General features: G+C 39.4%; 3 protein-coding genes across 3 annotated transcripts; 1 reads left to right on the top strand and 2 right to left on the bottom strand.

The window, feature by feature from the left end:
- Positions 1-2,026: 2,026 nt before the first annotated feature.
- LOC124348357 lies at positions 2,027-3,972 on the bottom strand. Its single transcript, XM_046798547.1, has 2 exons — positions 3,551-3,972; positions 2,027-2,221 (listed from the first exon to the last, which is right to left on the bottom strand). Exons 1-2 carry the CDS (start codon positions 3,740-3,742, stop codon positions 2,027-2,029), a joined length of 387 nt encoding a protein of 128 aa, XP_046654503.1. The 5' UTR covers positions 3,743-3,972.
- Positions 3,973-5,127: 1,155 nt separating this feature from the next.
- Positions 5,128-7,277, top strand: LOC124349244 (methyltransferase-like protein 17, mitochondrial). Its single transcript, XM_046799707.1, has 8 exons — positions 5,128-5,594; positions 5,659-5,920; positions 6,001-6,214; positions 6,270-6,413; positions 6,477-6,560; positions 6,620-6,749; positions 6,810-6,948; positions 7,019-7,277. The coding sequence occupies exons 1-8, from the start codon at positions 5,213-5,215 to the stop codon at positions 7,131-7,133; spliced, it is 1,470 nt and encodes a 489-aa protein (XP_046655663.1). The 5' UTR covers positions 5,128-5,212; the 3' UTR covers positions 7,134-7,277.
- On the bottom strand, positions 7,126-10,770 carry LOC124349243 (sodium-independent sulfate anion transporter-like). Its single transcript, XM_046799706.1, has 14 exons — positions 10,403-10,770; positions 9,867-10,150; positions 9,699-9,789; positions 9,518-9,622; positions 9,234-9,454; positions 8,929-9,106; positions 8,690-8,854; positions 8,591-8,619; positions 8,396-8,528; positions 8,189-8,329; positions 7,973-8,118; positions 7,726-7,905; positions 7,502-7,655; positions 7,126-7,412 (listed from the first exon to the last, which is right to left on the bottom strand). Exons 1-14 carry the CDS (start codon positions 10,482-10,484, stop codon positions 7,327-7,329), a joined length of 1,995 nt encoding a protein of 664 aa, XP_046655662.1. The 5' UTR covers positions 10,485-10,770; the 3' UTR covers positions 7,126-7,326.
- Positions 10,771-10,786: the final 16 nt, after the last annotated feature.

The raw sequence follows: 10,786 nt of genomic DNA, 5'->3' as shown, positions 1-10,786 counted from the left end.
GGTCGGCCCGGGCCGAACCCATTTGCTCTGTTGGCCCAACCCGCTCCAACCCACGGAAGAAGAAAAACCCATCTAAAAAACCCATTAAAAAAAAACCGCAAAAAAACGTCCGGGCCACAGCCCTAATCAAGACGACGCCATCTCCGAGAGAATCTTCCGCCATATGAGTCGCACAACCATACTTAATGGCTCTGCCCTGGCTTTATGGAGAATTCCTACAGGGTCGCGTCACCATATTCTCTATCACTCTGCTTCCAGAGAAAAAAAGGAACGGAAGGGCTCGCCATATGAGTGATGCTACCATATTCTATAGCTCTTCACCTGGTGGTGAAAATAATTAACCATCAATGACTGTTTAGCATGGACTACTTTATATAAGGACGGGACTCTTCGCCTATCTCGCCGTGTTAAAGCTAGTCGGGTGGGCTATTTTTAGGGCTGTGGCCCGGGACGTTTTTAGCGGGGATTTTTTTTATGGTTTTTTTAGACGGGTTTTTCTTCTTCCGCGGGTCGGAGCGGGTTGGGCCAACTGAGTGAACGGGTTTGGCCCGGGCCAACCCATGGGTCAAAAAATGCTTACCGGCCGGGTAACGACCCGGGTAAAAAATCGGGTCAAACACACTTTTTTTTTTATAAACTTTAAAAAATTCCCTAAATTTCTTAATTATCTTCTTCTTCCAACAGTGACACATCAATTCTGTCTTCTGAACACCCCTGAACGCCCTTTTCTACCACTTATCCTACTTTTCATACTACGAAATTATCGTAAAGCATTTGGCGGCAATATTTTGAGGCCGCAGGCATAGAGAATAACGAGCTTCTCTATGTGACTACTAGATGGCGCCACCGCTCGGGTTGGCCCGCGGACCCGGGGGTTTAACCCGTCGCCCGCCCCGTTAAAAAAAATGCCTCGGTGGGTCGAGTTGGGTTGGGTTTTTTTTCGTTCAGCCCGGGCGGTGGCCCGGGTTTTCATCGCCCGGGCCACAGCCCTAGCTATTTTCATGAAAAAATTAATAAAAAATATCAAAAATATTCAGTTTTTTTCGCTGATTATAACTATGTAGATAAATCTAAGTAAAATTAAGTAATCAATAAGATATTGTAATTCTACTTTCAGTAGTAAGGGTAAAAGTGGGAAACACCGGTGCCCTCTAGCAACAAAGCACCCTAAGCTCTTGCCAATATAACCTAGAAGGTAAAGGAGAGTTAGGCAGCTATGTCAGAGCCTAGAGATAACAGAGTGGTCTCTCTTGCAAGCAATGGGTATCTGCTTGTAAACTTACAAGAGCTTATGAGGTTTGGTTCCTAGATGGCACCGGTGTTTCCCACTATTTCAAATTTTCAGTAAAGAAAATTGAAATATCTCCATAAAGATAAATTTTAGGGATAGGAACATTAGGTAATTCAATAATTATTTTTTAATTATGATTCCGAATTTCCGATCCGCCCGAAAAAAAAATTACACGGCCGACATAGGAAATGGGTGCGGTACGCAAGTCCCAGTCGTCATTGGTAACTTGCGACATAAGCACCAAAAATTTAAAAAAACGTCAAAAGACCCAAACGTAAAATTCCCCGTGTTATTTATGACCCACACGTCATATGTCCCAAATGTTACAAATTCCATTGTTTTTATTTTTTGCCATTTGTCTCAAAAGATTTATGTCCTGGTGTAATAAAATCCAAAAGACACAAGGCCCAGTGTTTAAAAGAACCCATGCAATTATGTCCCATAATGGTAAATGGCATTAATGTCCATTCGTCATTTGTCCCAAGCGATTTATTCTGAAATTTGACATCCCTGCAGCTTAGCGGCAGAATTTAAATGGGTTTTCTTCAAATAGCTAGTACTGTGCGTGAATATCAATCGGTTTTACCTCATTTATTTCTGTTTTCCCTTCGTTTTGTTAATATTTTGACGTATAATTTTTAAAGAAGCACTAGATATTCTTTTAAAAAAAATTTTTTTTAAGAATTCTGGCCACCGTATCGGTTAATGAGATAAGCCGAAATGGCCTGGCTCTCGTTAAAAAAAAATCCGTCGTCGACGATGGTAGGGACGTTGTGCTGCGGGTTGATTGTCATGAATTCGTGGTTCATCAGGTTCAGCAGCTTCAGATTGAGGTCCAAACCCGGCCAAATACGCCGTCATCATAACAGCCCTACAAGGAGGACTCCGAGAAATGTAGTACAAATCGATCGGCATTCTGATGGCAGAAAACTGAATTGTCGAAAAGAGATGAATATCTTAAATCAACGTTATCATAGAGAGTCGCTGAGGTTGGCTTTTCCTTTATCACATCAGAAATAGGCTTACCGTCCGTCACCCATGATTTTATTTGTAAATAGCTGACACCTTGTCGATATCAAACTAAAGTTCGTTGTTGCCGTATTCTGCTACCGATAAGTCGTTAGATGTGATGAATTGCCTTAATTACCTTATTTTAAACCCAAAAACTTAAATTATACAGTAGCTACACAATGTTTCCTGACAGCTGAGAGAAGCTTATGGGAAAACGGGTATTTTGAAAATTCGCCAAAAATCGAGTTTTCGTCGGACGAAAACGATTTTTGGACAGAGGGTTCTTAGACTTAAAGTTTATAGCATATATTTTTGGGTATTTTTTCGTTCACGCGAACGTCCCTTTTAAATTGGAAGTAAAAGTTTCCGCACAGTCGAGAGGGCCAATAGTAAATCGTACTACTTTGGCTCTCTTGTACTGGACGGAAAATAGGGCTAGGAGAGTTCTTTAGGGCTTAAAAAAAAGAGCATCGTTAGCTCTATAACCTCATCTGCAATGTTGACCCCCATGCCATTTGAGAAATCACTTTAATTTCGATGTGAAAATGAAAAGTTTTCATTTCTCAGTTATTTTCCCTTTGTTCCCCCCTCCCGTAGTTGCCGGTTTTTCCAAATACCGAGATTTTAAATATTAGGGGTAGGGGGAGAAAAAAGACAGGCCATCTCTAGGACCTTTTTTTTAGACTTGGTTTTTGGAAAACCGGCAACTACGGGAGGGGGGAACAAAGGGAAAATAACTGAGAAATGAAAACTTTTCATTTTCACATCGAAATTAAAGTGATTTCTCAAATGGCATGGGGGTCAACATTGCAGATGAGGTTATAGAGCTAACGATGCTCTTTTTTTTAAGCCCTAAAGAACTCTCCTAGCCCTATTTTCCGTCCAGTACAAGAGAGCCAAAGTAGTACGATTTACTATTGGCCCTCTCGACTGTGCGGAAACTTTTACTTCCAATTTAAAAGGGACGTTCGCGTGAACGAAAAAATACCCAAAAAATATATGCTATAAACCTTAAGTCTAAGAACCCCCTGTCCAAAAATCGTTTTCGTCCGACGAAAACTCGATTTTTAGCGAATTTTCAAAATACCCGTTTTCCCATAAGCTTCTCTCAGCTGTGCGGAAACTTTGTGTAGCTACTGTATTTTATGGCTCAACACGCAAAGCATAACACGTACTACTCAAGTCATATCTATAATTAGATATAGTGAATGAATGATGCCTTGCGTTCAGTAGCCACGTCAGCTGCACCTTGATCCATATGAGCCGCTTCTTGACGTCGTAAGGTATGGGCGAGAAAACGGGCATCTGATCGACAGTGATCTTCTCTTTGCCGTCAAAGAAACTCATCGAGAAGTCGTGCTTGTCCAGGAGAACGTCGATGACGCCCTGACTGTGCACGATAATGTCGACAGTGTTCCACGGCGGCGGATTCAATTCCATTTAGAGCAGCAGGCAATAATAAAGGGCGAAAGAGGTGGGATCCCGTTTCAGGACTTAGCCGCTTCCGTGCTGTTAGTGGCAGCTCCCGGCAGCTCCAAGGAGTTTGATCATCTGGAAGACTTGTAGCACGGTTGAACCGGGAACCGGAAAATGCCTATGATGCTTCAGAATGCCAAAAAAACGATAATTCATTTGAATTTCATCCACAATTGGCATTCATTTTGGCCTTTTAATACAAGTTTACATTACGTATCTCGTTTCAGGGCCGGATAAATACGGATAAATAGCTCGCCAACCGTCCATTCCGGGTTTAGCAGCCAAGTATTCCATATTCTCGCCTCTCTCGGCCACCCGACACCAAGTAGGCAATTTACTCCGCATGAGGGCCACACCGGCGGCACGCTCAACTAACCAAAGAAAGTGTGACAGTTAAACGCAGAGGTGGTTGGTTGTTTTTATGCCGATGGACAAAGACAAAAGAGAGATTAAGAGTCATATTTATTTCGTCAAGCTGGAGGAATCATTGACTGGCCCAATAGGACAGGCAAAAATACGCCTGGCACAGGAGCTTAATCCACTGGTTGGGGGTTGCATGCTATTGAAAGAGCACCTGGAACTTTGGAGCGTAAGTCAACAAATCAATCAATCACCGGTGCCATACGTGCTTGGATAGCGCTAGATTTTTATCGATTTTTATAATTAGCCTATTAGATTTTTTGTTCAACGAGACAAGCGAGCCACCTAAAACCGCCTTAAACAAACAATTAAATTGTGCTTGATGCGCTAGGTTCCATTTAGCGCAATTCGTTTTATCTTATGATTTCCGGAACGCGCAAGCACGCGCGCATATACGTAATGCCCATCGCGTAAGGAATCCGGCAGCTGGATCCATTTATTGTGAAAAAAATTCGGATGGACCGTAAAAACAATTTTGTCATGACATACAGTACTAAACTCCTAATCCTAAGCTCCCTTGTAAAATAAAAACGAAAAAACCATGCTGCTAACTACAAAATCATGTATGTAAAACTGAACGCTAGATGGCTACGTATTAAAAAAAGTCACTACATACGATGCCAGATATTCGATTTTTAACATTTGGTATACTTGTGTCGTTTGGAAATTAAGTCGTCGGGACATAAGTCGTTTGGAAATTAAGTCGTCGGGACATAAGTCGTTTGGAAATTAAGTCGTCGGGACATAAGAGCATTGGATCTTATAACTACAATTACCGGAATTTAAAGCAATCGGGTACATTTACTTTCGGTACGCATGTCGTTGGAATAATTCGACAATGGGACCTATGTCTATTTATGACAATTTGGAACCAGTGACGCATTTAACCTAACGCCACTGGGACTTGCGTCCTGCTCCGTAGAAGTCCCGTCCTTAATTAAAGTAGTCCATGCTGTTTAGTAACACCCCAAATAACACGTGTGTCGTCTGTCTGTATTTTCTTTAAAAATCAAAATGTTTTCTCCAAGATATTTACACATGCAAAGTCGTATATATGTATCAAGTAAGAATTTCAACAGTTCATTTAGTACGTCTTCACGTCCTATCGCCAAATTTGACGTGTCTAATGGCAAAGATTCAGACAGTCAAACGTCAGAACTTAATCCGAAAGGAAAGCATCTTGGAGTTTTCAGTCATAGTACTGTGAAATTGCCCGAACAGTTGAAAAAAGCAGTTGATAAAATTCTTAGTAGTTGCACAGATACAAACTTATCTCAGAATGCCGAAATTTTGAAAAATCATTTAATCTTCAAGAAACCCCCATTAACTGAGACTAAACTTCAAGAAATAAAAGTTAGATTCACTGAAAAGTTGTCTGCAGCTCACCCATCCCCAGGTAAATTCACTAAACTTCCCTTGATTTAATTGAATTGTAAACACCATTCCATGTTGAAATTTAGATATCTTGTTTTTAAGTGCTGAAGACGAAAAGAAAATACAAAATACTTTAAAAAGTAAAATACAAAAGGTTGTAAGCCAAAATACCTACAGATGGAAACCAGTGATTTACAACGAAGCAGTTGCTTTGACTTATCTGGTGGCACGAATAGCCCCAGAATATGCAACATTATACCAAATATTTCAGGAAATATGCAGCCGAGACCAAAATTTCCAACCACAAACTCTGTTTGATTTTGGGTCTGGAATTGGCTCAGCACTATGGTAGATATAAAGCTATTAGTTCATTGATGGTCCCCGTCACTGTGTGTTGCACTATTATTTTATTTTATTTTATATTTTAGGTCAGCCAAGTCATGTTGGGGTGATAAGAAATTTAAAGAAGTCTTCTGTGTTGATTCTTCTGTTGACATGAATAACCTAGCCCTTGCCCTCATTCAAGGAGGGGTTTGGCCTAATAAAGCATCAGATTTTAACCCAATAGATTTGGATGAGAAAGAATTTTCATCTACCATTAAAGGCCTTTATTTCCGACAGTTCATGCCTGCATCCTCTGCTGTAAGTATTCCTTTCATGGGATGATTTTGTAAAATTAATCTCTGTTCAATTTTAGGTGAAATATGATCTTGTTGTTTGTGCCCATTCGCTTTTGGAACTCCCTTCAGCAGAGTTACGTTTACAGATAGCATTGTCGTTATGGCGTAAATCACAAGGTTATTTGGTATTTGTAGAGCATGGAAGTCGAGCGGCTTTTGAGGTAAGATAATGCTCATTTATTCGTAATTTTAAGTGTAAATTAAAATAATACAATTGATTATAGGTGATAATGGAAGTTCGCGATTTTTTACTTAGTTTATCAGAAGGAAATAAGGAATCAAATCTTCAAGGCTATGTTTTTGCACCGGTAAATTGTAACGTTACTGTAACTATTTGTGTTTATTTAAATCTTCCATCGTTCAATAGTGCCCCAACAAAACACGATGTCCACGGCTAGCTGAAACAACTCCTTGCAACTTTGAAGTTAAATATGAGCCCCTTCAAATAAACCAAAGAATACAAAAAGAGAGGTATTCTTATTTAGTTTTGAAGAAAGGTAATCTTTAGTGTAACATCCCTGGCGTATTCATTCAATTAACAATTACGTCATTCTTAGGCCAGCGGCCTGATGAAGACTTGCAATGGCCTAGAGTAGTCCGGCCTGTTCTCGTTCGATCTGGTCATGTAATATGCAGACTATGCACTCAAGAGGGAAAGCTTGAAGAAATCGTTATTACTCGAGCAAAAAACAGCAAGTAACTAACTTTAAAAACCTCACTACTGAATTCAATTTCAGTGAGTAAAATCGTAAATTTCTATTTTTAGGTTAGAAAATCTAATGGCTCGTCGAACAAAATGGGGTGATTTGTTACCTGTTCAACTGTCTCGTCCTGATACAACAGAATTAGAGTGTACATTGGAAGACGAAAAAAACCTTTAAAATTAATGGTTTATTGGTGACTTGGTGAGTCATGAAACAAAGAAAAGATTGATTGCTACTTCTGAAATTTATAATAAACTTCATTCTGGCAATCCGGTACTGTAAGAAATCACGTTAACAAAAAATACATTCGATAGATTCAGATATGACCGACGTAAACTCATAATTATATAAATTTTTTAAACTAGACCTATTACTCAGAATTAATTGGAACTTGAACTGTAGCACTTTCTTTGTTTTGTTTATCGTTTTTAGCAATCGAACAAGTTGACCAGAGTTCTGAAGGGACAATTTAAAAAAAATAATTATTATTAGAATTACATGTTTTACAAAATGTAACGTATTTTCTTATTTTCAAGAATCATTACCTAGTAGAAGTCGATCTAATTCAATTCCATCTCTATGCACATGAAGTTTGGTTCCTCGTACACCTTCCAGAATAGTTAAGACTCTCGGATGCGCTTTAGTAATAACAAGCGGATGACCGCGTTTGTGCAAGTCTTCCGCCAAATTGTCAAAACCCTATTTAAGCAATTAGTTACAAATTAGATAGCTTGTAATTGTAAATTTTTGCCTTACAGGCGACACTCACATAGGCAGTAGAAAAGTCAGCTATTGAAACGTAGCTTAGATCAATCACCACTGGAACTCCAGGGTATAAAACGGAGGCTTTCCTAACAGTCGACATGAAATAGTCTATTGCTGTGAATACAACGCTCCTGTCCGGTGTGATGTGCAAATAGTGAATATGAGCATCAGTCGCCGAAGTGTTCTGAGAAAATATAATTGCGGTCTAGTCAATTTAATATGTTGAGTAAATGAGTATTTGTTGCACATACTTGAAATGTCAGAATTTTAATCCGTGGTCGAGCCGTTGCATACAAAAGCATTGCTAAATTAACTGCGGTGCCAATTATGATGCCAATCTCCAGACTGAGAAAAAGGCAGAACGAAAAGGTGACAAAGAGTGGAATCAGATCTAACTCTAGAATTACAAAAACAAATTGTTGTAACGTTTTTTAAAGCTCAAACGTCATATTTAGGTTAACACTCACTCCGAGAATTCCAAACAAGTTTAACTAAATGGATTTCAACCATGAATATTACTGCCGTGATTATCACAGCTGCAAGGCAGCTCTTGGGTATAAAGAAAAAATATGGTGTCAAAATAGTTATAGCGAGCAAAACCAAAATTCCTAAAATATAACAAAATATTTGTTTTTGAATAAGAACAGTTTGCAAAAGTTTTGATTATATTTTACCAGTGTAAATTCCGCCTAACGCAGTTCGTACGCCACTAGCGTTATTGACAGCAGTGCGGGAGAAAGATCCGGATACTGGGAATGAAGACACAAAAGAGCCCAATAAATTGCTCGTTCCAATGGCTATCATTTCCTGTGACGCACGAATTTCTTAAATGTAGTACTTTAAATTGCTAAAAGATAAAAGCTAAATACTTGACTAGCATCGATTCGTTGGCCTTTTGCTATAAGAGAAAAAGAAAAATTAAAGCTTACTGTATATCCTACGTGTTGTTTTATGAATTACTGTATTACCAAAAGATTTCGCGATCGCCATTGATTCTAGGATGGCAATTAAAGGGGTAACAAAAAGTGCAGAGCCAAGGTTTTGACAGATTTCCACGAAACTGAAAGTTTGGTTGCCGTACTCTATGTTAAACGAGGGCGGTTGGATAGAGGGCAATCCACTCGTTATGTTCCCTTCATTGCAACACAGAAGATGTATGAGATTGTTAGTTTTGTTATTTTAGAAATCTAAAACAGCCGTAGTGTACCTGTGATTTCAAAAAGAGTGTCGTCATCACCTGGCGTTATTAATGCGGCTGCGATAGTGCAGCCAATAATGATGACAATCGCATTCCGGGACACAGAGATCAACCAGAAAGTCCCATTGATGAAACGCTGAAAAGTGGTGCGATCGTCTTCGATACCAATTTTCACCTTGTCCAACAACTGTTTACAATAAAATGACCTCCATCATTACATATTAGCACATAGCCTTCAATACCGCAAAACTGTACGGCGATGATGCCATAAAATCACAACTTATTGATGGGCTAAAATTCATTATGGGTCTTACACGGAGAAGAAGCAAAGCTGCAACGCTTGAGAATCCCATTACAGCATCCCACGTTTTCGTCTCATCTATGTGCTCAAACACCGCTTTCCAAGTCTCTACGAATCCATCAGCTTCGAATTTCAGTCCTAAAAGAGACTTGACTTGCGTGGTGCCTATGGTTAAAGCAGCGGCTGTTGTGAAACCAGCAATAACCGGCGCGGCGATAAACTCGATGAGAAAACCTTTAGAATTGTTATGATATTAACAACCATTTAAATTTGGAATGCATTTTTTTTTTAAATCACCAAAATTAAGTATTCCAAATAGCAGTGAAATGCAACCCGTAAGAAAAGCTAACAGCACGGCCGCTTGTGGGCCCATCAATAAGGCTCCGTCGTGTGTAAGTAGACCTAATTATCAAAATAAAAAATAAAAATACTTGATAAAAATTAATGCAGTTGATTTAGCGCTAATTTAATAAATAACCTAAAAGAGCCGTAGGTCCAATCGTAACGACTCGTGTACTGCCTAAAACAACGTAGACGAAACAGCCCACATAAGCAGAATACAGTCCATACTAGAAATAAAATTAACAAATGGTTATCTTAAATGTCGCACGATTACAATTAGAACAGAAAATGCTGTCCAATTTACCTCTGGAGGAAGTCCTCCAATCGTCGCGTATGCAAGTGCTTGTGGGATGACTGTGATTCCGATAGTGACACCCGCTATCAAATCAGCAGCAAAATCATTAGAGGAATACTTTGGTAGCCACTGCAGGATTGGTACTCGCATCAAAAGAGTCTTCCTACGGAAAATACGGTCATTTCGCTTTTTCCACCACGAACTGTTGCCAGCCCGGCTTGGGCTTAGCTGAACAATAGATCCATATTTAGATTCGTCGTTGAAGTCCGGATTCGCACTTTCTTTTCCACTGCCTGAAAATTGAGGGAAAAAAATTTTAATTAGAATTTCAGTACACTAGTCTTTAATCTAAAACTGGTGTGGTTATCACACCAAATAGGCAGATACAAAATGTTAAAAAGTGAGTCAACAGGCAAAAATGAACTGTTATCTTGGATCAAGATAAAAAAATCGAATTTAACTTGTTAGACTAGTTTACAGCAAAGCTAATACATAATAATTACACAAAACAAAACGATACTTGATCCTAGTGTTTACCAACTGACCTGTCAACTTAGTGGTGCAGCCGGTGTCTTCCATTTGAGTATCAAACTGTAAAGTATTAGGCAAATTCCACCATTTTCGCATGTTTGTTGGTAAAAAAAAATATTCCCAACCGGCTGGAACCGAAACACCCAAATATCCCAACTCCAGCTGCAAGCGAACACTGAATGTTTCACAAGCACATGGCGCGAGCCATCAGCGACAGTTCTATTGGTTCAAATACTAACGATATGATGGTCGACATATCGCTGCTGACGCCTTTTGTTTGGCCTTGAGGGTTTCGGCTGTCTTATAATGAGCACGTGATGTCCACCCCCACCTCTCCTTTGTCTTCTTAAAACCGTATATCCGGCAAGGCACACATTCACAGGATATGGCTCTTGTAA

This window comes from Daphnia pulicaria, chromosome 7 (genome assembly GCF_021234035.1).
Source record: "Daphnia pulicaria isolate SC F1-1A chromosome 7, SC_F0-13Bv2, whole genome shotgun sequence".
Taxonomy (NCBI): domain Eukaryota; kingdom Metazoa; phylum Arthropoda; class Branchiopoda; order Diplostraca; family Daphniidae; genus Daphnia; species Daphnia pulicaria.
This window is presented reverse-complemented; position numbering and strand designations above follow the sequence as displayed.

Excerpts from the sequence above, each read along its gene's own strand:
- LOC124349244 (XM_046799707.1), top strand. The coding sequence starts at position 5,213 with ATGTTTTCTCCAAGATATTTACACATGCAAAGTCGTATATATGTATCA. Across the intron at positions 5,921-6,000 it reads GGAATTGGCTCAGCACTATG|GTCAGCCAAGTCATGTTGGG; the intron begins GTAGATATAAAG and ends TTTATATTTTAG. Across the intron at positions 6,215-6,269 it reads TCATGCCTGCATCCTCTGCT|GTGAAATATGATCTTGTTGT; the intron begins GTAAGTATTCCT and ends GTTCAATTTTAG.
- LOC124349243 (XM_046799706.1), bottom strand. The coding sequence starts at position 10,484 with ATGCGAAAATGGTGGAATTTGCCTAATACTTTACAGTTTGATACTCAA. Across the intron at positions 9,790-9,866 it reads TTGGAGGACTTCCTCCAGAG|TATGGACTGTATTCTGCTTA; the intron begins GTAAATTGGACA and ends TTTTATTTCTAG. Across the intron at positions 7,413-7,501 it reads ATTAGATCGACTTCTACTAG|AACTCTGGTCAACTTGTTCG; the intron begins GTAATGATTCTT and ends TTGTCCCTTCAG.
- LOC124348357 (XM_046798547.1), bottom strand. The coding sequence starts at position 3,742 with ATGGAATTGAATCCGCCGCCGTGGAACACTGTCGACATTATCGTGCAC. Across the intron at positions 2,222-3,550 it reads AGCGGCTCATATGGATCAAG|TTTTCTGCCATCAGAATGCC; the intron begins GTGCAGCTGACG and ends TCGACAATTCAG.